This window comes from Canis aureus, chromosome 20, assembly GCF_053574225.1.
Source record: "Canis aureus isolate CA01 chromosome 20, VMU_Caureus_v.1.0, whole genome shotgun sequence".
NCBI lineage: Eukaryota > Metazoa > Chordata > Mammalia > Carnivora > Canidae > Canis > Canis aureus.
Window position 1 is genome coordinate 43,749,443 of NC_135630.1, and position 23,632 is coordinate 43,773,074.

The following is a 23,632-nucleotide window of genomic DNA, read 5'->3' on the forward strand; positions in this document are numbered from 1 at the left end:
GCCATGCCCTTTGGGACACTCTGAGTTCTTGTGCATACTGACTGATGGTCAGCACTGCGAGCAGCCGGCAGCACAGTTAGCACTCTGTTGGTTGTGTTCGTAGCTAGCTCTTCTCCCTCAACACATGTCTGGATTGCATGATCTCATCTGGGAGTAGGATCAGGGAATGTAGAAAAATATTCTCATTCTCTTTCCCTAAACAAAACTTAATTAAGATTGGGTGGGGGTGAGGTAAGAAGGGTGGGGAGGACTGTGGGGAGGAATGAGGACTTGGGGGTAGGGGGTGGGCAGGGTGAGGTAAGGAGGGTGGGGAGAAACCCAAAGCCAAGTGTGTGCCTCCCTCCGGCCAGCATGTAGGACACTAGGGCTTTCGTGCTGGCTAACAGCTTTCATCTTTGGCTTCTTGAGAGTTGACTGTTCTTGTTTCTTGCCCTTATCTCTAACTGCCCCGACTTTGAAAGAAGTCTTATTGTACACGTTGTTTTTTTGTGTCGGTACCTAAAACTTTTAGAAATGAGGTTGAGTGGGAAAAAAAAATTGCATACAGAATATTACTTATTTTTCTTTTGGCAAAAGTTATGCTTAATATAAAAAAAGCTGGAAGCCCTAAATGTGCAAAAAAAAAAAAAAAAAAAAAACCCAAGAATAAAGAAGATCACATATAAATCCACTCTAGAAAATAACCATAATGAACATCTCAGTGTATATCTTTGTGGTATTTTATATATACACGCAAAAATATACATATATATGCAAAATACTTTAAAAGGCATAGACGCACAAATAGCAAACAAAGATTGTAAATGAAATTTGGATCATACCGTGTGATGGGGAACCCAACTCCCAGCTCTGCTGTGATCACCGAGCATAGGAGTGGACTTAATCCACAGAAGATGGCCTGGCCTGTCTTGTTGCTCATTGACAAATCTAGTCACTGAACAGAGACCTCAGTGGCCACAGGGTTTGGGACTCTGGGGTATCCTATAAATGAGATGCAAGAATGGGATTGGCCGAGGTGGACAATGTTGGAGCTCTCCTTTGTGACACATCAATCCTGGGCTCTGAAGTGTATGGAATTCAGTGTATGGCATTTTCCTGAAAATGTACAGAGCAGCAGTTTGAAGCTTGAGTTCAAACGCAGGAAATCATACTTAATTTTACATAATTTTTTTCTTTTCAAAAGGATCCAGGAAATTTGGTTACTTGTAAATTTCATACATATATTTTTGGTAAGGAGAAAATGATTGTTTTGTTTTGTTTTTAAAGAGAGAGGTGGAATTGGGGGAAGGAGCAGAGGGGAGGGAGGGAGAGAATCTTGAGCAGGCCTCAGGCCCAGCGCAGAGCCTAAGGCAGGACTCGATCTAATGACTCTGAGATCATGACCTGAACTGAAACCAAGAGTCAGACGTTTAAACAACAGAGCCATGCAGGTGCCCTGAAAATGGTTGCTTTTAGCCTACAATGTGGAAATTCTTTTTCACTGCCTACTGTTGGAATGATCACACTGTCTGCTTTTAATCTATTTGATTTGGCAGTGTCTGTAGGCATTGGCTTTCAACTTGTCTAAATAAATGCCCCCTTTTGTGATCTGATGGATTACAAGATGAGAGACTCCATTTTGAGAACCCACACTGAAAAACAGCTAGGTAGATTTTCAGAGGATGTAAAATTACTCATTGGCTTCAGTCTTCTATAATATTTCCTGAATATCATAGATAAACCATCAGAAAGAATAAATAACGCAAACTGTCACTGTTAGTGTCACTTGTGTGCAAAAAGTAGATATAACAAATAAAATCAATGCCATTTTCAAGTTTCTGGTTCGGTACATCCCATGTTAAATATTTTGGGGGAGAGGCGAGTAGTCCATTACTAATTTCCTCCTATTGATCGCAGTCTGTCAAACCTTTTCATGGGGAAGAAGAAACCCCATAAATGGTAAATTTATAGACTTTAAATTTTCCTAGTTGTTTGGAGTCTTGTTAGGTCTTGTTTACTGCTGAACATCTCCTAGGGTAGGCTTCCTCTACTTCCCCAGGGGCAGTGATATGGTCGTAGCTTTCAATCTTGCAGACTCGGTGTATTGTAAAAGGTTACCAGAACTCCAGAGTAGTCTGATAGAATTCTGGCCACCTTATATGCTTATGCACATAGGACTGTGGAGCTTGGAGAAACTACAAAAATGGGTTCTAGCTTCCTCCTGTGTACAGGTGACCCTTAGCAAAGTCATTATTCTTTTTCTGAAAAACACCAAAGAAAAATGTTGGCAGATGTCACACACACTGCTGTTTTTCTCTTGCATCTCATCAACGCTGCATGTCAATCAGAGTGTCTTTGGAGCTGAGTTGGTGGAATTTAATTGGACCGAGCTTATGTGCTGGAGGCCCCAGGACCATCATTTGGCAAAATCCCACTAAAACAGGATTTGTCACATTGGAACTCTTGGCATTTGGGGCTAGACAATTCTCTGTTGTGGGGACTGGTCACGAGCTATAGGATGTTGAGCAGTATCTCTGGTGTCTGTACCCACTAGATGCCAGTGGCACCACCCTAGTGGTGACCATCAAAAATATGTCCAGACATGCCTCCCTCCCCACCTTGGAGGACTGTTGAGCTGAGAGTGAGACAGCAAATACAGCATCTTCTTAGAGACATTCTCAAGCAGATAGCTAGTTTTTGTTACTTAAAATTTGACAGCCTGGCCTTCTCCATTTCTTGGTTCTGGGCATCAGCAACTGGGATCGAGTGAGATGATGTGGTCCAGGGCCAGTCATGGGAAGCTGGAGAGCTGTTCTGACATTGCATGCTTCCCCTGGAGTCCATCAGTACCAGTTGCAGGCATGTCAGCAGCCAGGCTGCTCTGTTGGTTGACATCAGGAGATGCAAAGACCACAGGATATTCAGTGGTTTATCTGGGCTGGCACAGAGGGGATGAGGATGCCTGAGACATTGGTTTGCAATCTTTTTTTCTGCCACAGATGCAGCCCATGTACAGAGCACTGCCTAGATGCTTGCCCTAAGATAGTAAAGAGCTGATCCTGTATGGCTGGTATTTGTGTCTTCTCTGAGTCAGTCCCATTATTAGATCAAAGAAAGAAAAAAAAATCTTTCTCTCATCCACATATTGGCATAATCAGAGGCTCTTAGTATGATGCATGCATGTCTTCTGTAGCTGGGGGCAGGCATTTGAAGAATCATAGTACCTGACTTCAGATTTTTACCGATTTTTTTTTTAAAGATTTTATTTATTCATGAGAGACACAGAGAGACAGAGTCACAGGCAGAGGGAGAAGCAGGCCCCACGCGGGGAGCCCGATGTGGGATTCAATCCCGGGTCTCCAGGATCAGGCCCTGGGCTGAAGGCGGTGCTAAACCATTGAGCCACCCAGGCTGCCCAGATTTTTACTGATTTTTAAAGAATCCCTGGCTTGAGGTCCTAGAGCAGAAGGGTTCAGCGAACTGTGACCTGTGGGTCAAATTTAGACCTCTGTCAGTTTGTATAAATAAACGTTGATTGAAACAAAACCACTTCCAGTTGTTTATAACAACTGTAATAGCAGAGAAACATGCTAAAACCAGGATTTTAGAGGACATCTAAAATATGCTGACACCATCTTTCAGAAGTCCCCATAATTCAGTCTAAAATAGGGGCCCTGGGTGGCTCAGTGGTTGAACTCAGGGCATGATCCCGGGGTCCTGGAATCGAGTCCCGCATCAGGCTCCCTGCAGGGAGCCTGCTTCTCCCTCTGCCTCTGTCTCTTCCTTTCTGTGTGTCTCTCATGAATAAATAAAATCTTAAAAAAAAAATTCCGTCTAAAATACTCATGGATCAGGTCACATCCCTCCTTGACTCAGCAGTTTTGCAGGACTCCCATGGTCTAATGCCTGGGCAGCAAGCTCGCCTTGGGCCGGAGCCTCCTGTTGTTATCATCGATAAAGTGTTTGGAACCGTCGGTGCCCCTCTGTTGTCTGCGGCTGTTTTTGTGCCACAACAGCAAGAGCTGAGTCGTTGCCACAGGGACTTGTCAAGCCTAAAATGTTTACTGTCTGGTCCTTCACCAAAAACGTTTGCCAATCCCTGCTCTCTCCGTAGGGCACTCTTTCTATGGGATTTTGCATGGTATCAGCTCTGCATTTGAATCCACTTTTTTTTTTTTAAAGACTTTATTTATTTATTCATGAGAGACACAGAGAGAGAGGCAGAGACACAGGCAGAGGGAGAAGCAGGCTCCATGCAGGGAGCCTGATGTGGGACTCGATCCCAGGTCTCCAGGATCAGGCCCTGGGCTGAAGGCGGCGCTAAACCGCTGAGCCACCCGGGCTGCCCCCTGCATTTGAGTCCACCCTAAGACATCTTTGTGTAAGCTGCACCTCCAGGTGTTGTGTTTCTCTGTCCTCTGGAAATGCTGCTTCTCAGTGGCAGGTCAAGAGACGAGCACTGAGGAGCCTGGGCTTTAGAGCAGCCAGTGCGGCCTTGCCGCATTCAGGCTGCCTGGCCCGGGCCCCAGGGGTGACACACGGCTGTTGGGGTGCAAATCAGTTCCCGCCGCACCACCCACCACGGGATTGTGCGGTGTGAGCGAGGTGCTGCGTGTCAGGTGGTACTGGTTTGACTAGTCCTCGAACAACAGGAGAACTTTCAAGCAGCAGCTCCTCCCCGTCCTGGTTCCGTTGATCTGCGCAGAGACTTCTGAACTTCTTTTGGGATTTGGTAATTGAGAAGCGGTGCCTGAAGATGTCCCGGGCAGCCTGTGTGGGGCAGCCGGAGGATTCCCTGGTGGGGTGTGGAGGGCGTTGGGGTGCTCCTCTGACACCGCGCAGAGGCTTGCGGGGAGCCAGGCCTCCGCCGTCTCCCAGGCCTGCACGGCCGGGCCCTGCCTGTCGGCGACTTCGCGGGCGTCGTGTCACGAATGCTGTCACTCACCCGGCTCAATGGCGTTCTTGTTTCTGAGGTGAATTGATCTCTGTCTCTCATGGCCTGACCCAGATTCTGAAGCCCAGTGATTACCTCTTATCTACAGCCCTGGCCCTCGTCTGCTTGTGCTCTCTGGGCAGTTGAGAGGCCGCCTCCCTTTGTGGCCCGTCCACACCTTATTAACCGTGACCTTTCTTGCCTGTTGGCTGCTCTGGATGCTGGGACCGGGCTCAAGCTGAAGCAGCTGGAAGTCTTCAGCTTTTCTGCTACCCCCCTTCCCCCTCCCATATCCTGTTTTCCCTCCTGACCTCCTACCCCGCCTTATCGCCTGTGTCCTGGTTCCCTCGACTTCTTGAACCTCAACTGTCCGCTTCATGGGCTATTATCCCTCCAGCCTGGCACTGTGGGAAATGTCTGTGTGCCCTGCAGGTATGGGGCAGTGCTGTCTGGGCTTCGTGCATCCAGCTAGAAAAAGACAAACCAGGTCCCTGCTCTCATGGAGGCTCTGTTCATTTTGGGAGGGAGAAATAATAAACAAGACAGCATCAGAGAGTAATAAATCCCAGGAAGAAAAATGATGTCAGGATGTGTGATGTTTAAAAAAAAAAAAAAAAAAGTGCATAACGAGTTGCTTGGAGTGAGGTCGAAGGAAAGCCTGTCTAAGGAGGTGTCTCTTAGCCCCAGTGACATTGAGGAGCTGCCGGGTAGGGTGGGAAGAGGGCGGTTGAGGCCGAGCATGCCAGGTGGAAGGCAGGGCCTGTGCCCAAGGCCTGCATGTGCATACTAGGGGCAGAACAGAGGTTGCTGTGGCTCAACAATGTGGGCAAGGAGCAGTGCGGAAGGTGGGCAGTGCATACAGTGGCCGTTGGGCTCTGGATCTCAGTGTGATGGAAGGTGGAGAGAGGAGTAGGAGGATGGATGTTGTGTGAGTGAGCCTGGACTGCCCCTGTCTGGGGACCTAGGCCCTGCCCTCACATCTCCTGTTAACCCTTGGGCCGAGGAAGAGAGGTTAAGAGGAAGGGAGTTCCTCTATTTCCTTAAGGAGGCAAGGCTTGCGTACAGTAGGCCCTGGAGAAGAAGGCTAGGATGTTTGGTTGCTGGTCAAGGGGCAGAGGAGCAGTAACCGTCGGGCTTCAGGTGGTCCTCGTTGGCCTGAGGATGCCCATTTCTAAGGCCTTGACATCATTTAGGGTTCTGCTTATTAGCCGAAGGGAGACCCCCACCGTGATGTGGTCTGGTGGCCTGACGTAGCTTATAAAAGGTGGCCCGTGCTCTGTGTGGCAGACCTAGGTAACGTCTAGAGAGTCAGACGGGCTTGTACGCATGTTTCATCCCATCCCTGCTACGGAAGAGAAGCCAAAAAAAATCTTAGGCTGGAGATTTAAAAAAAACAAAAAGCCCGTGAATGTTTTTTTTTTTTTTTTTTTTAAATTCATTTATTTGCTTTCTTCTTTTTTTGCCTCTGTTCCTACAAATATGGTCAGGGTATTGTTTTCTTGGAGGGCTGGGGTGATGTGGAAAACCAGCACTGCCAAAGCAGCAATTCTCTGCCCTTGAGGGAAACACACTGTTTTGGAGTGACACCAGTAGAGGGGGAAAAAAAAGTTGCTGGGCTGTTTGGTGTGTGAGGAGGCCATGGCTCCTCTACAGGGATGCGGCTGGTGTGATTAAGGAAAGGACTGTCTGCTTTAGAAAGTTTGGAACCGAAAACTGGCCTCTCTGGGCTTGGGACTTTTCCAGGGATGTGTGGTGGTGGTGCCGCCGTGCCTCCCCCTTCCCCTTCCCCATCAACCCCCCCCTGCACAGTCAGGCCCAGTCCCAAGCACGCCCAGTGAGGCCTGGCTGCACGTCTGAGGAGGGCCTCGGGGGCTCTGTAGATGGGAGAACAGAGTGTGTGTCCCTGGGAGGGATTGGAGCTTCTTCTTTGTCAGCAAGGCCTGTCCTTTCCTGCCTTGTTGCTGCTTCAAGTCCTGGCTTGAGGAGAGATTGTGCATGAGGGGGTGTGGCTCTTGGGCTCAGGGTGTCCTGGAACCTGAAGTGGGGTTGCTCGCCTCACCTGGGGGCTTGTCAGAACGGCCTGGGCAGAGCGCATGCCAGTGTGGCCACCTTCGAGAGCCGTGGACCTTCCCATATCTGTCTGGGTACCCCAGCTGTCCTCTGGGACCAGCTGTTGGGTGGTGGCTGACACTTTCCCTGCCCCAGTCTCTGCCTCTGCTCTTCCTCCCACCTGCATGCATCCTCTCCCCATAGCTCGCTCCTCCTCTCCTTCCATTCTCTCACAATTTCATTCTCAGTCTTACAACACTTAAATCACCTCTGTTCACGGCACTTAAACCCCCTTTTATTACATATTTATTGGATATGTTCATCATCTCTTTCCCCCTTGGAGCCCCCAAAGAGCAGGGATTTAAAAAAAAAAAAAGATTTTATTTATTTATTTGACAGAGAGAGAGAGAGAGAGAGAGAGAGCACAAGCAGGGGAAGCAGCAGAGAGAGAGGGAGAAGTGGGTCTCAATCCCAGGACCCTGGGATCATGACCTGAGCCCAGGGCAGATGCTTAATCAACTGAGCCACCCAGGCGCCCCAAGAGCAGGGATTTTTGTCTCTCGTTCCCCACTGTACCCCAGGGCTCAGCGCCTGCCTGGCACTTAGTAGGAGCGAGGAGTGATCGGCAGCAGCCACTTCGCCCTGACGCTATCTGGGTGGGACAGTTCCAGCTGGGGCTAGTTTGTAAGTAATGTTTTTAGTGAGACGAGAAGCCAGAAGAGATTGTCCATGGGCTGTGTGTCCAGGTGGCTGGCTCCAAGTAGCTGTTGTGCTCATGATTCTGACACAGGAACAAGCGTTTATTCTGGAAGGTCGTTAGAGAGTCTATATGTAGCTGTGGGGTTCCTTGCTGGGTCTGTGACCTTGGGCAGGTAACTGAAGTTTTAAAAGCCTGCTTCCTCTTTTATAAAATAGAGGATAAAATAATATCATTCACCTCATAGGCTGGTTGTAAGGATTACATGTTACAGAGGTTATTTAGGCACCTACATCGGTGAAATACATTCATTATTGTGAGTTATCACCAGCCTTGGCCTACATGCACCTGCATCTGTTACCACCGAACCAAAACTGTTTATGTAAAGTGGATGTTGTTTATACGTTTGGACACAGGGCTTCAGGAATGTTTATTATGTAGCTGTCCTTCACAGGGGATAAGACTTGAGAGGAAGGAAATTCTCCTCCAGAGGGAGGCAGGCAGGCTTGCCTCTGTCCCCCTAGATAAGGACAGGTGAGGCTTGTCCACAGGAATTCCCTGGGCCTGGCAACACCGGTGCAAGGCCCCACACTGGCCTGGGTTGAGAACTGCTGCCCTCGGCTCCAGGGACATGCTGTTTGGCTCTTCCCTGGGTCCCTTTGTAAAAATATGTTAGCTCCACAGAGTGACTTTGGCATTTTAGAAACAGGAGATGTGATTGTCACCGCCCTGTTCAAAAGAGAAGGCTTTCCTTTGTGGGCTGGGAGCTGAGCTGGGTTTGGTGAGCTCACTTTCTCTCTGAAGACGGGCACTGTTGGAGGGCACTGTTTCTGGTATAGGTGGTAAGAGAGAAGGGGTAGTGTGCGGGGGCTGCCTTTTCTCAGAGGGTGGTGGTGCGGGGGATGTGGGCCCAGAATTAGGTCAGGACCCTGCGTGACGATGGGCTAGACCTCTCAGAGCCTGAATCCATTTCTGTTCTGTAAAAAGGACTAAAATGCTGGACTCTGATTCCACGCAGCTGGCTGAGTGTCAGGAAAATCGAGAGAACAGCCCAAGAGCTCCATTCTGGATATTTACAGATTCCATAACACACTGGATGTCATCAACAGGCCAAGATGTGATTTTTTAACCTCACATTCTGCTGCCTAGAAAATGCCTTGAAATACTAGCGACAGCCGCTGTAGCACCTCAGGAATAACATTCATCTCTGGAACACATCGGAGTCAAAGCTGAAGTCTGCCCTTGCAGCCTGACCCAGGAGAGAACAATAGTCAGTAATACTGAGCATCTGAGCTGCCCTTTCTCTCTGAGGTGGTTATTCAGTATCCTGCCTGTGACAGCTGCAGGGGGAAGAACACAATTGTGACTTTAGGTGGCTTTAGGGATGCAAATGCAAGAAGTCCGTGAGGGCCCTTCACTGAGATGTTTGGGGGCGGGGGTGTCTTCTTACCTGACATCAGGTACTTGGGGCCAGTATCTTTGTGAGTGTGGAATTCACTGCCCAGGATGCATTTCCAAATAGCATTTAAGTAATATATATAAAATTGAGAGCATATAGACTGTAAGGCAGTGAAAAACCTTGGACTCTCTCATTGCTTGACCTGGGTAGGCTCGTTTTCTCTGCTAACGTGAGAGAAAGAAGTTCATTTTCAACGGAAGCAGCTGTCTGAGTCACCATTTCCAAACTATTGAGCACAAGAGAGAAGAAGGTGCTGTCAGTAAAAGGCACAAGGGCCAGGATGATGCTACGCCCATTTTTGTACTCTTAGAAATAAAGAAGAATAAAAAGTAAAATACTCCTTACCCTCAAACCCAGATAAATTTTGATTTCCCTCCAGGCCTTTTTTAAAATGCAGATACATGCACATATGCTCATTTTTTTTAAAATGGAATATTTCATATGCAGCTTTTTAGACTCTTTTTTTTTTGTAATTCCTCATGCAATTAGATATTTCTAATGGTCATACACTTTTTTTTTCTCATCCATTGGATAAATAATCAGTGAACTCCTGATATTAGCAGCCAGTGATGATCAACAGAGATGACAAGACACCTGCTCTGCCCTCCCCGAGTTCCAATCTAGTGATTTATTCTATCTTATGAATGGATGGGCACGTGTAATTTAATCTTTTTGTTGGGCATTTGGGTAGTGTCCAGTTCCTATCTATAATAAATAACACTACAGTGTCCTTGTACATAATGAATGGACTGGATTTTGCTTATTACTCTAACTGTATTGTCTTTCTGTGGGAAGGTCACTTTGAAATTAAAAATATATAACTGATGAAACTTGACATTCTGGCAGTCTTTGGAAATGAGAGGTTGGGGCTAATTCTTTTTTCATTAGCACTTTCCTTTCTCATTAGCGCCCTGTCTTTGCTGGTTTCCACCGAGCAGCGGGTGAAGCCGTCCTTTATTGGCGCTCTGTCGCTTGGGGCAGCCGTGGTGAAGAGGGACTTGGAGTAGGAGCAAGCCCAGATGCAAATAATTTTTGCAGTTCAGGTGTAAGTCCTTGCTCATTGCACAGTTGGTTCTGTGCCAGCAAATCATGCCGGCCACACCTTAAACATAGCCCATTGTGGTTGTGCCCAGAGCCTTTGACTCATGGGTCCTATAGATTCCGACGGAGTGCCTTGAGGACAGAGCCAGGTGCAGGTGGCCTGGAGGACAGCCGGCTGGGTAACCACTGCTTTGAAAGCATGTCCCAGGGGAACAGAGCGGGCTCGCATTAGCCCCAAGCACCCCCTTTTTTGATCATTCCTCAAATACTGATTGCCTGTGTAATCTGGCCATTCGGGGTTTGCTGCCCTGTCTCACAGTTTTAACCAACAGGTTTATAGACTCTCGGACTTTTTATATCAGCAGGACCCTGTTTCTCCTGAAATCCCATCTCCTTGGGCTCCAGCTCTAGAGGCTCATCTAGCTGGCAGTCAAATCTCCTCTGCTCTCCTGCTCCAGAATATGGCAGCCTCTTCCAGCCCCTCCTCACCCCCCTGGAGTCGTGCTTTCTGGAAATGAAAATTTACAGAAGCTGTCAAGGCACCTGTTCTGAGATTTTTGTCGATCTCGCCCCTGATCAAAGCACCTCTAGCATGATAGAAAGCAAAGTGAACTTTCCCCAGAAGAACAGTATAAATGTTTTCAATTGCTTTGATCTCATCTTTATCATGTACAGTAAGTTTTAGGAATACAGAATTGTGGTAGTAATGTTGGGATTAAATTTTTATAGTTAAGGCTTTGAAGCACAAACAAAATTTTAAAAGCCTGTTAGTAATTGAAAATTGTAATCCTGCTGAGGACACATTTTACTGCTATAATAACTGTAAAACACAATGATAAATATAAAAATGTTACACTAGAATTTGGAGGAATATTTCTGCCCTAATTTCTTTATTAAGCTCTGTAGAAATTATCTTTGAGTGTACAGTCTTATTGGATAAATGGATTATCATTAAGACTAAAACACAAAAATGTTCTGGTATTTAAAATTGTAATAAAATACAGTTTTGCAGGTTTAACTGTACAATGCAAAGGTGAGAAATAGTTTCATCACCTAGAAAGGTATAATTTCTTCAGCCTGATTGGTGAGAAGACTGTAGTCCATTTATTTGGTGGTTCATTCATTCATTTGTTCACTTACGTAACACACACGCAACCAAGTGCTGTGATGTGCCAGTTTGTAAAGACACAAAGATGGGCTTGACATCATTTTTGCCCTTGTGTGTTTTATTATATTCTGTCGAACTGTTTTGAAATAGTGACTCAAACAGCTGCTTGTTGAAAATGAACTTTTCTTTCACCCTGGGAGAGAAAACATGCCTATCCAGGTAAGGTGCCTAGAGAGTCCAGAGTTCTTGATTGCTTTATATTCCATTTTCATTTTGTGGCAGAAGATATGGAAATGCAGACTCTTCATTATTTTTAGTGTTGGAGTTGATCACAGAACAGTGGCATCAGTGGGTCATGAGGATGGTTGGGATAGGATTTAACAAAAACACATGGCAAAAGCCCAGAGGTTATTCCCTGATAAGTGTGTTCAGAAGCAGCAGGTCTGAGACGCTTGCTGGCTGGCAGGTCCATAGTGGTTCTTAAGAGGCAGTATGGTATGGTAGGTAAGAGCCATTGGGTCTGGAACCTGACTGAGATCGAATCCTTGATCTGCAATCATCCGGGGCAAATTTCTTCACTTCTCAGTGTTGTGGTTTATAATTTATTAAATGGAGGTGGTAACTATAATATAGTCCTCATATTGTCTTGGCAGGACCACATGAGGTAATCCATGAGAATACTGAGGACAGCAGCTGGTGCATAGAACTCAGTCAGTGGCAGCAGTGGTGGCAGTGGTACGGAGTAGTAGCTGTGATAGTGAACGTCAGCATCCTTATCATCATGACTTCCCTTTGATGTACCATGTCCTATAGTCACAGAGGTCATTCTCTAGTAGGTGTGGTCACGTCAGCAACCTTATCATCATGACTTCCCTTTGATGTGTACCACGTCATAGTCACAGAGTTCACTCTCTAATAGGTGTGATCAACAAGAGATAGTAGGTCACCCGTATTGGTGACTATATTTTAGGAACTGAAAAAGAATGCCTTCTTGTTTTTTGACATTCTTTTAATAGAGTTGACACCCGATATTACATTAGTTTCATGTGTGTGACTTAGCAATTTGACGAGTTCATACATTATGCTGTGTTCATCACTAGTGTAATTACCATCTCTCCCATTACATCGCTATTACCATAATGATGACTGTATTCTTTATGCTGTGCCATGTATTCCTGTGATTTATTCTGTTCATAACTGAGCCTGTGTGTCCCACTCCTCTTCACCTATTTTGCCCATCCCGCACTCCCTTCTGTATGGCAGGTGTTCATTTTATGTATGGTCTGATTCTGCTGTTTTATAATAAGGCATTTGTCTTTTTCAGTCTGATGTAGTTCACTTAGCATAGTACTCTCTAGCTCCATCCATGTTGTCTCAAATGGCATGATTTTATCCTTTTTTACAGCTATAGGATATTCCTTTGTGTACACACATTTTTCTTAGTCATTTGTCTATTAATGAGCACTTAGATTACTTCCATAATTTGGCTCTTATAAATTATGCTACAATAAAGAGAGAGGTGCATATATCTTTTTGAATGAGTGTTTTCCTATTCTTAGAGTAAATGCCCAGTTAGTCATATTAGTGGTATACTGGATCATTACTATATTTCTATTTTTAATTTTTTGAGGAACCTCTATAGTGTTCTCCACAGTGGCTTCACCAGTTTGCATTCCCACCAACAGTACATGAAGGTTCCTTTTCCTCCACATCCTCACCAACCCTTGTGGTTTCTTGTGTTGGTGATTTTAGCCATTCTGACATGTGTGAGGTGATGATGTCTCATGGTAGTTTTGATTTGCATTTCCCTGATGATGAGTGAGGTTGACCATCTTTTCATGTGTCTGGTGGCAATCTGGATGTTTTCTCTGGAGAAATGCCTGTTGATGTCTCCTGCCCATTTTTTAATTGAATTATTTGTGGGTTTTTTTGTTTTTTTTTTTTGTATTGAGTTGTAGAAGTTCCTTATATGTTGTGGATATGAACCTCCTATTGGATATATCATTTGCAAATATCTTTTCCCATTCAGTAGGTCATCTTTTTGTTTTGTCTATTGTTTCCTTCACTGTGCACAGGCTTTTTATTTTGATGTAGTCCCAATAGTTTATTTTTGCCTTTGTTTTCCTTGTTTCAGGAGCTATCTAGAAAAATGTTATTATGGTCCATGTCAGAGAAATTAATACCTGTGCTCTTTTCTATGGTTCTTATGATTCACATCTAACATTTAGGTCTTTAATCCATTTTAAGTTTATTTTTGTGTCTGGTATAAGAAAGTAGTCCACTTTCACTCTTTTACATGTAACTGTCCAGTTTTCCCAACATTATTTGTTGAAGATCCTTTTTCCCATTGAATACTCTTGCCTCCTTTGTCATAGATTAATTGACCATACAATTGTGGGTTTATTTCTGGACTCTGTATTCTGGTTGATTGATCTATGTGCCTGTTTCTGTGCCTATACCATACTGTTTTGATTACTATAGCTTTGTAACATATCCTGAAATCTGGAATTATAATACCTTCAGCTTTGGTCTTCTTTCTAAAGATTGGTTTGGTTACTCAAGGTCTTTTGCGGTTCCATACAAATTTTAGGATTATTCTAGTTCTGTGAAAAATATTGTTGGTATTTGATAGTGATTACATTAAAACTGTAGATTGATTTGGGTAGTATAGACATTTTAATAAAATTCTTCCAGTTCATGAGCACGGAATATAATATCTTTCTATTTGTTTATATAATCTTAATGTTGATGTGGCAGTTTTATGTTCTCTGTAGGGTGTGCTCCACCAGTGACTATCACCAATAACCACGGGTTGGGGGGGGCTCTGTTCAGTAGTCCTCTTGCCTTTTAACAAAAAGACAAAAAGTTGCAGAAGGTTAGCAGCCCTTGAGGGACCATTGGCATGGAATGGGCCGCTGTCAGCTCCTGTAGGGAGGAGGGCCGATTCCTTCATTGGACTTCACATTGTATTTGTAGTGGTGCCTTAGCAAATGGAAGTCATACATAATGCAAATTCAGTGACTGTCCTCACACTCCTCCTATACAAAGGGGCGGTGAGGAAGAAAGGATTGAGAGAATATGCCTAACTCAGTGGTTCTCAAATTGGGACATTGGCAACATCTGGAGGTGTTTTGGTTGTCACATGGAGGGAATGCTACTGTCATTCAGTGCTCGAGGCCAGGGATGCTGCCAAACACCTTTAATGCCTAGGACATCCCTCAGCAGCAAAGAATTTTCTGGCCCAAAGCGTCAATAGTGTTAAAGCTAAGAAACCCTAATGAAGGGCTTCTGTGTATGGCTAATCTCAATCGCTGGTAATAGTTAAATGCCATTTTTACTTGTGGGCTGTTTGACTGGTTATAGAGCCTCCAGGCAAAAAGGCTAGAGGAGTTTGGTTTTTTAACACTGCAGTCACCTCCCAGTGGTACCACTGCCCCTGTCTGCATGGCTGGTCTCTGGCAATCTTCAGGTTTCTGGAGAAGCAGTTGATGCTTTTGATTCATTATATGAGCAAAGCTGGTGGCTCCTGCATACACCAGTTAAGGATGTGCCAGGGGTAGAGGGTGAGTCACGCTAACCATGGCACTGCAGCCCCTAGAGGAGAGCAAGCTCATGACCCTTTCGATAAAGTGATAAACTCCTTCATCACTTGGGAAGAGATTTCTTGAGAAAGGATGAGAGCGTTTTCCAGAGGACAGTTTTATTTTTTTACTTTTATATGTAGCAGGAAGTTGTATAGGGCTTACTATGCACCAAGTGGTATTCCAAACATTTTATAAATATTAACTCATGAAGTCAGTCCACGTAACAACCCAAAGAGGTAAGCTTATCCTTTTTTTTTTTTTTTAAGATTTTATTTATTTATTCCTGAGAGACACAGAGAGGCAGAGACACAAGCAGAGGGAGAAGCAGGCTCCATGCAAGGATCCCAGTGTGGAATTTGATCCCAGTACTCCAGGATCATGACCTGAGCCAAAGGTAGATGCTCAACCACTGAGCCACCCAGATATCCCTAGGTTTACTTATTCTTATCACTTTTTTTAAAGATAAGGAAATAGGCGTGAACAATAAGGACGTAAACCTAGAAACTTTGGCTCCAGAGTCTGGGCCCTTCACCACAATGTTGTGAATGAGAGACACTGAATTTCACACTTGAATTCTTTTTCTATCTACCCTGGCTCTCGACTTCTGGCTGGTCCATTGAGGCATCAGGGAATTAAGCCAACCTGACTCAAGTCCCCATTCCAGTTAATTATCTCTATAGCCATGAGCACATAACTTCATGTCCGGGAACCTCCGTGTTCTCATCTATATAAAATGAAGTCATGTACCTCACCAGCCTCGCAGAGGAGATTAAGATAACGTGGGGTTTCTTAGATTCCTATGTGGCATGTAGTAGGCATCCAGGAAACAATAGTTTCTTTCTGCCCTTCTCTGTTATAATGCTATTTTGAGCTCTGTTGCCATAATGTTGTGGCCAGCTGCTTCCCACCTGTGGGCAAAAGACCCTCTGAAGACCAAAAAATAGCCCCGGTCAGGTATTTGTTAGAATGAATGAATGGACTGCTACAGAGGCTAACATTGTGAGAAAGTCTGATGTTCAGTTTGGGGAGAGTAGTGGGGAGGTTGTGCTTATGCCAAGCTCAGAACTCACCAGACTTTCAGGAGAAAGGTGTGGGTTTGGTTCTGCTTGTAATGTTTGGTCTGCTCCAACCATGCCTCCCATTTGTAAGCCACACTACAGACTTGCATGTTAATCCCACACTCTGTCTCTGTTTTAATGGCTTTCCTCTCCACTTGACAACATAGTACAGACAGCCTAGCCTGAGTGCCTTACGGCTGAGGGTCAAGGTTGGTTGGCTGTGTCTTGGGGTTGGTGAACTGATCTGGTGTGTGCTTTTTCCTGGCAAGATGAGATCACCTACTCAAAGCAGGTTTGCCCTGTTCCCAGTAGGAGGGAAAGTGGCAATTTTGCATTTGTCTCAGTTCAGGACTTTCCATATCCTGCTACCCACACCTATGCACTTTTCCCCTGAACCACTCCCAGCTCATTAATGAGGCTGGATTCTATTCACATGGGTGGCCAGCCTGTTGTCTTTCTGCCTTCCTCACATGTGCAAATCAATGTATCTTCTTTTGATTATGCGTTTCCAGAAGAGAGAAGCTTAATCTTCTTGTGTGTGTGGAATACCTTGTGTACAAACTTAGTAAATGCTTATGTATATATGAGGGTAAAGTGTCTATAATTTTGTCTGAGAGAAGTGTAGCATTTAACCCACAGTCACACGTGTACAAAAGGGAATCAACTCTTAAATGTAAGCACCATGAGAGAATATCCCCAGCATCTAGGACAGTGCCTGGCACACAGTAGTTGTTTAGTAAATATTTCTTGAATGAATGAATGAATCAATCAATCAATCTGGTCTTAATTTAAGTATATTTCTAAATCTCCTTATAGTTACTTCTGAGTTATCCAACATGCCTGGAATTGGGAACTGGAGTTTTTATTAAGTATTATCATAAGTAACTAACAGAAATAAAAACAGGAAAAAAATTGGGATGTACTGGAGGATATAGCACTAAAAATAACAACTTTCTTTTCAAAGATTTTGTTTATTTGTTCATGAGAGAGAGAGAGAGAGGCAGAGACATAGGCAGAGGGACAAGCAGGCTCCCTGCCGGGATCCTGATGCGGGGACTTGATCCCAGGAACCCAAGATCACAACCTGAGCCAAAGGCAGATGCTCAACCACTGAGCCACCCAGGTGTCCCAATGACAAGGAACTTGATCCAGAAGCTACTTCAAGGCCTTTCTGCACTTTGGGGTTGTCATTCTCTAGGTCAGACTACTATGCTGTAGGAAGGAGGAATTTAACAGAGTGCTTTGACTAAATGCTAAGGAATACTGGGTTTTCTCGATCAGCCTAGTGGCTGGGAATAATTTTATGTCACCTACTGCCAAACTCACATCATAGAAAAGACCGATTTGTTTTGTACTGTCTTGACCACTTGAAGATGGTCTCTGTCATCTATAAGATAGGGTTTGTTAGGACATGTCTTCAGATAGTACTTCTTGACTGTGCTACTTTCTGTTCTCCATGTCCGAGAGAGACAGAGAGGAGGAGGAGGGAGAGCGAGAGAAAGAGAGCAAGCGCACGCATGCAGCAGACAAACATACAGAGGCCAAAGAATTTTTCAACTATCTGCATTTTCTTTTACAGATCTGAAGAAAACTCTTGCTGTGCTGTTGGATAACATCTTGCAGCGCATTGGCAAGTTAGAGTCAAAAGTGGACAATCTTGTTGTCAATGGCACAGGGACAAACTCGACCAACTCCACTACGGCTGTTCCCAGCTTGGTAGCACTTGAGAAAATTAATGTGGCAGGTAAGAACGGCACTTGTGTGTCCTGACTTGGAGTCAGACTCTGCTTTGAACCAGGAAGAGAATAAAGGAGCACAGTGGTTCTTCCTGGTATCAATGTCATAAACTTGGTACGGCCCCTCTAAAGCTGATTTTGAATTTGTTTTTGATTAACATGTTAAAAGACTTTTAAAGTTTCATCATGATTCGTAATCCTGGTGGCTTCTGTGACATATTTCACATAATGAGCTCCTGGAATTCACTTTTAATGAGAAGATTCATAGCATGGATAAGTGAAATAGAGAGGTTATCTGGGAAGCTCATGCCAGTTGGAGGTCCTTTCTCCTCATTTTTGTCAGTTTCAAAAAATCTGTTCCATATAATAGATTCTCTCCTTCCCATTGTTAAAGAAGAGCCACGATTGCAGAAAATGCCTCCTGTGTGTATATGGGGAGATGCAAATTCTGGAAATGGCACTGATGAAATAAATGGACCCCACCCAATCTTGGGCTGATTCTGCTGCCCACTCATGGACACCAACCTCCGTTTCTCCCTGGGGTGGATTTAGTCTAGTCCCTTCTTAAAACTAGACTCTTGGATGAGAGAAGAAGAATAGATTAAAGAAAAAGCTCAAATCACGTACAGTGTGTATTGCCTATGGCTTGTGTCGGATATCCCCATCGCACTGTCCTGGGGTTAGCCTCTGGGTCTCTGTATTTAGCCAGGACTTGTTCTTATTAGGATGACAAAGCAGAGCCCGAGGATTAGGATAAGGTGCTTTGGGTGAACGGTTGTAGATGAGTTGTCTGCATTTCTGGTGGTGGTATCCAAACTCTAGCGAATGGATAAAATAAGGGGCTGGGTTGCTTTCGGATACTTTGAAAATCTAATTTAGTGTACTTTTTGGTTTCTCTCTACCTCTGACTTGCATTATAGAAATGTACGGACTTTAGCAGGAGAGATTCTTCTCCTTTCCTACCTCCTAGTGTCAAAACATTTAATTGTTTCACATTATGCAAGCTTGTTGTATTACCTTTCTGTTATGTTCTTTGCCCTTTAGCAAGTGTTAAATCACAAAATATATTTCTAATAATCCAAAGTGTCCAACCCAAGAAAAGTATTAAAAATAACTTTTAATTACAACACAGAGGCAGTGTCATCTGGGCCATAAATCCTATCTTCCCTGCAGTTTTCAACAGCTTCTGTAATTAGACAAGAAAACCTCCCACTGTGTTGAGCTGCTTATTAATAAATGGAACCCATGCCTCTCCAACCTCCACTCCTCCACCCCCGTCCCCAGTAGGAAACGCTACTGAAAAGGTCCTATCTGATTTCCTGGCAGTTCTGCGTTTTCCTGTTTCCAGAGGTGGAGTGGGGTGCTTTGTCTGCCTTTACCTTCACTGCTTCACACGGCCTCTGTTGTATACGGCCCATGTAAATAAGTCAGTTGTCACTCTCTGCCCTGAGAAGGGATCTTGCTGACTCTGTCCTGTTTGTGTGCCAGGCTCACAGGGAGACTCACACCGCCTGGGCTTCAGGTACCTGGGTTCAGAACGGTGGATAGAACTTCAGGAGTGAATTGGGAGGGAGTCGGTGGCTCCTTCTTTCAAGCGGGATCCTAACTCCATGTATTGAGTTAGTTAGCTTACTCCATTAACCCCTCTTGAGCACGATTTCTAAGTTGTTGGGTCTGATGGGTCTCCTTTCCATGTGCCACTGGTACTCTGTTTTTACTAGTATTTAAAGGACCTTTAGGATTTTGTGTGTTTTGTGGGGGTGGGCAGGAGGAGAAGGGAGCCAATTTAGAGTTGTGCCTTTAGTAATTAACCTCATTGTCACTCCTTTGCATCTTTTGTATATGCTACACTCTGAGATTTTTAATGGCCAATTAAGAAGATAGCATATATGCATAAAATCCCATAAAAGGTGGCCATGTAAGGGGAGGTAGCTATGAGGCTTCTCATAGGAAGTTACATTTTGAAAGTAGGTAGTATTGAGGCATAGGGTCCTCATGAAAGAGACACAGATTAGAAGTGGATTGTGACTCAGGAAATAATTGGCAGGAAGAGGAGGAAACTAACATCCAGCAACTATCCAGGAAATACCGGTCACTGCTTGTGATCCTTGGAGGCACATGATTTTACTCCGTCTTCTCAACGTCTATGATTGCATTACTGGTTTCACAGGTTTTATGGAGTTGAAGTGTTTGGAGGGGGGATACCTTTAGTGTAGGAATCCTCTGAGCTCAGCTTAAGACCCAGCAGCATTAAGAGAAGAGGTTGTGAGTGTTGGCTCCATCTTCCTGGCTCTCGTTTGTAAATCATCACAAAAGGGCAACTTTAGAAAAATATGCTGCCATTTTCTTAGAGGCTCCTAGAGAGCTGACAGTTTCCTGGGATATTTAATAACCTGTCTACTAAGGAAGTTCTCTGTGTCTTAAGGGTCTGTTTTTATGGCCAGCCTGTGTAAAAACAAGCTTGTCCCATCTGTGTGCACGGGCAGTCCTCCCTTAGGCCTTAATGGCCACAGTGGATGTAGACATGAGGGAGTGGGGAGGAGGGCTTTATATTTTGTCAGTTGAACAACCTATTTCTAAACTGTTTGCCCTGTCTGTAGATTAGGGTGCCAAAGAGAAGGATAAAATGTAAGTTTGTACACTTGTTCAGGAAAAAGCCATTTATTGCTTTTGTTGCCCTCTCTCCAATCCATGGCCATATTGTCCCCAGACCCCTGCTCTGGAGCCTGGAGAGCGTTCATTTTTAGAGGGTTCCAATTTTTTTTTAAGAGGGTTCCAATCCTGAGTGAAGTTTTTCTCTCTTTCTTTTTGCATTAAGACATGTGGTAATTGCTCAGAAATGTTCTCCCTGGTGTGTCTTTACTGCTTACTCTGGTGTCTTATTGCTCGCTGATGTTTCTGATTGCTTACTGTTGTGTCTTATTGCTTGCTGATATATCTTCTGGTTGGCTCTAAACTGCTTCTAAATTAGGTACCCATAGCAGTTGAAGAAGGGTTCCCTAAATTTATTTTCTTTTTAGGCATAGCTCTGTATACGTGTGTATGCGTGTGCCCTTCCTCTGTTTAGCTGTATTTTCTGTACCTTGTATCCAAAATGGCTTTTCTTTCTAAATTTATCACTCTTGGGCTTTTTTATTCTGTGAAAGCAACGTTCCCCTAGAGAAATCTCGCTGGAAATGAACTCCATTGAAATCAAGAATTAGCTCGAACTGCGTTCTTGAGCTTGGTTTAACTTCTGGAAGACGAAAATGACTCGAAGAAACAAAAATCTAGATTTTAAAATATCCCCACCCTTCAACCAGTCACATAGTAAATCAGTTTCTACTCCTTGAAAGAACTTGAATCTTTACCAAAATTACACACTTTCAGAATGAGGCATTTGTTTTTGGAAAGACCGATTCTGCTTTTCTCTACTTTTATGATCTTAAATTATGAAGCAGAGTGAATAGCATTGGATCTGTTGTTCTTTGCCGTGTGCAACATAGAGGAAAGGTAAAAAAAAAAAAAAAAAAAATTGTGATAATGAAAGTGCTTGCCTTTTGAGGCCTGACAGTGTCCACTTGATCTTTGTTTTGTCCTTAGTGCCTTGTCCAAAGCCTACCTGTTGAAAGTACACAATAAACGCCCCCTGGGATTGGATTGTGCTGGAGGGGACAGCATGTGGTTTCATTGCTAAAAGGAATGTCTCCTTTTGGTTCCTCTTTTCCATTTCTGCTTATGGGATTTGCATGGAAGTGGGGCTTGGCATCTCATTTCCTTTACTCAAACCTTAGCAAACACCACCTATGAAGTAGAGTTTTGTTTTTGTTTTTGTTTTGTTTTGCTTTTTTAATCTGTCATGTCTGAGCTTCCCACAAATGCTTCCATGCTGTGGAGTCTTCATAGAATGTGATGGTTACAACTCTAGATGGTAGTATTTTAGGGAATGGGCACTCTTTCGATCAGTTGGGGCGGGGGGGGGGGCATGAGTGCGTGTGTACCTCTGCATTTATTTACTTATGCTTTAAAGAACTAGTTGTCATTCACATCAGCTGAATAAGTCACCAGCATTGAGGGTTAGCTATAAGGCACAACTTGATGATAACATTAAGGCTGATGTCCAATAGTGAGTCTAAACCAAACTTTAGCCAGGCCTACATTTCACAAACGTCAGTAATCACACACTGTGTAGTATGTGTAGTATCACAGTGTCTGCAGGTGACGTGCAATGTATTTGAGCTTGGATGCTGTTCTCAATAAAAAGAACCATAATTATTATTCTACCATTTAAAAACTGAAAATGAAAAATGTCCCTGCTGAGTTTCAGGACTTGCATTTGGAAGTGCAATTTTCCCCCTTTTGTGCTGCTAATGAACCTTGAAATTAACTTGCATCTGTGTTGTTTTCTCACTTGGGTCCCCATGTTACCAGTTGTGTTGGAGTAGCACCTAAAGTGCCTCAACACCCTGCCCAGCTCCACAGGTGGCTTTTTGGGGATCAGGTAATGGCCGGTGTGTGGCACTCCAGATGGCTGGGCAGACAGGAGAGGGCTGGGTGCTTTCTTATTAACATGGTGAGAAACAGTTGTTTCTACATCTACATGTATATCTACATGTACATGTCGTTTCCAGTTTCATTCTTTATAAGGACAGCACTAAATACTTGGCTGCTTGTCAGAGATAATTCTTTTGGTATCTTCCTAGAAAAATGTATGTCATTGCTGGTGTGGTTTTCATTTTGTGTGGTCAGGGTGTTTTGATTTTTGTCATGAAGAAGGAGAAAGGGAGGGCAGGAGGAGGAAGAGAAAGAGAACTATAGTTCGAGAGAAGTGATGCTAACCTTATGAGCATGGATATTTATAGCACTGATGCTCAACTGCTGGCAATTTTGCAAACCCCTCCACCCCCCTGGCCATGCTTAGCGATGTCTGGAGACATTTCTGGTTGACATCTAGGAGGTACTATTGGAATCTAGTAGAAAGAGGCCAAGGATGCTGCCAAACAATCTGTGGTGCATAGGCTAGCCCCCACAATAGCAAACTCTCTAGCCTAAAATGTCAATTGTAGGGGCACCTGGGTGGCCCAGTGGTCACACGTCTGCCTTTGGCTCAGGTTGTGATCCCAGGGTTCTGGGATTGAGTGCCGCATCAGGCTCCCCACAGAAGCCTGCTTCTCCCGTTGCCTATGTCTCTGCCTCTCACTATGTGTTTTTCATGAATAAATAAACATTTTTTAAAAGTATCAATTGTACGGTGGTTGAGGAGCCCTGATCTACAAGGTAGTATTGGAATCTGATGTTTCACTTAAGACCAGTGCAGAAAGATGCTAGGATGTTGTGCTCAGCTGATGGGCCAGCCAACACATAAAATATCCTTCTCTCGGGATCCCTGGGTGGCTCAGCAGTTTAGCACCTGCCTTTGGCCTAGGGTGTGGTCCTGGAGTCCGGGGATCGAGTCCCACATCAGGCTCCCTGCATGGAGCCTGCTTCTCCTTCTGCCTGTGTCTCTGCCTCTCTCTCTCTCTCTCTCTCTCTCTCTCTTTCTCTCATAAATAAATAAATAAAATCTTTAAAAAAAAAAATCTCTCTTCCTTGCAAGGCTGTTGGCAAGTCCTCAGCCCCAACCACTTTTAGCTTTGCAACTGATCTTTGAGACCTCCAAGAAAGAGATTTTTATAAACTCCCGGAAGGCTCTTGGGATCCTGACCTTTAAGAAACTCCTTTCCTGGACCCACTCCAGTAAATTTTTGGCAACATGCATTTTACTCCTGCTTCTATAGAAGGTAATTATTTCTTTTCATGAAAGAGCCGCTAATTCAGAATAATGATGGCAAAGTAGTCTGAGAGAGTAGATTTAAATTACAGGAATGGGTTAGAGGAAATTCTATTTTATTAATTTTTCTCAGAGTATATAATTATCAAGACATGAGAGAGTAAATTAAATAAGGTAAGAAAAACAAGACAGGTCCCCCAAGATCCACTTTACAGCGTGAAACAACTTACGTAGCATAT

At 44.3% G+C, this 23,632-nt stretch overlaps 1 protein-coding gene across 6 annotated transcripts in view; it reads left to right on the plus strand.

Annotated features, from left to right (window-relative positions):
- Nucleotides 1–23,632, plus strand: part of MGAT5 (alpha-1,6-mannosylglycoprotein 6-beta-N-acetylglucosaminyltransferase) — a 345,976-nt gene that overhangs the window by 127,278 nt on the left and 195,066 nt on the right. For all 6 annotated transcript variants that reach the window (XM_077861486.1, XM_077861488.1, XM_077861487.1 and 3 more), the window contains one exon: nt 17,488–17,652. In XM_077861486.1, coding sequence (XP_077717612.1) covers nt 17,488–17,652 — 165 coding nt within the window. The remainder of the gene's footprint in view (nt 1–17,487; nt 17,653–23,632) is intronic.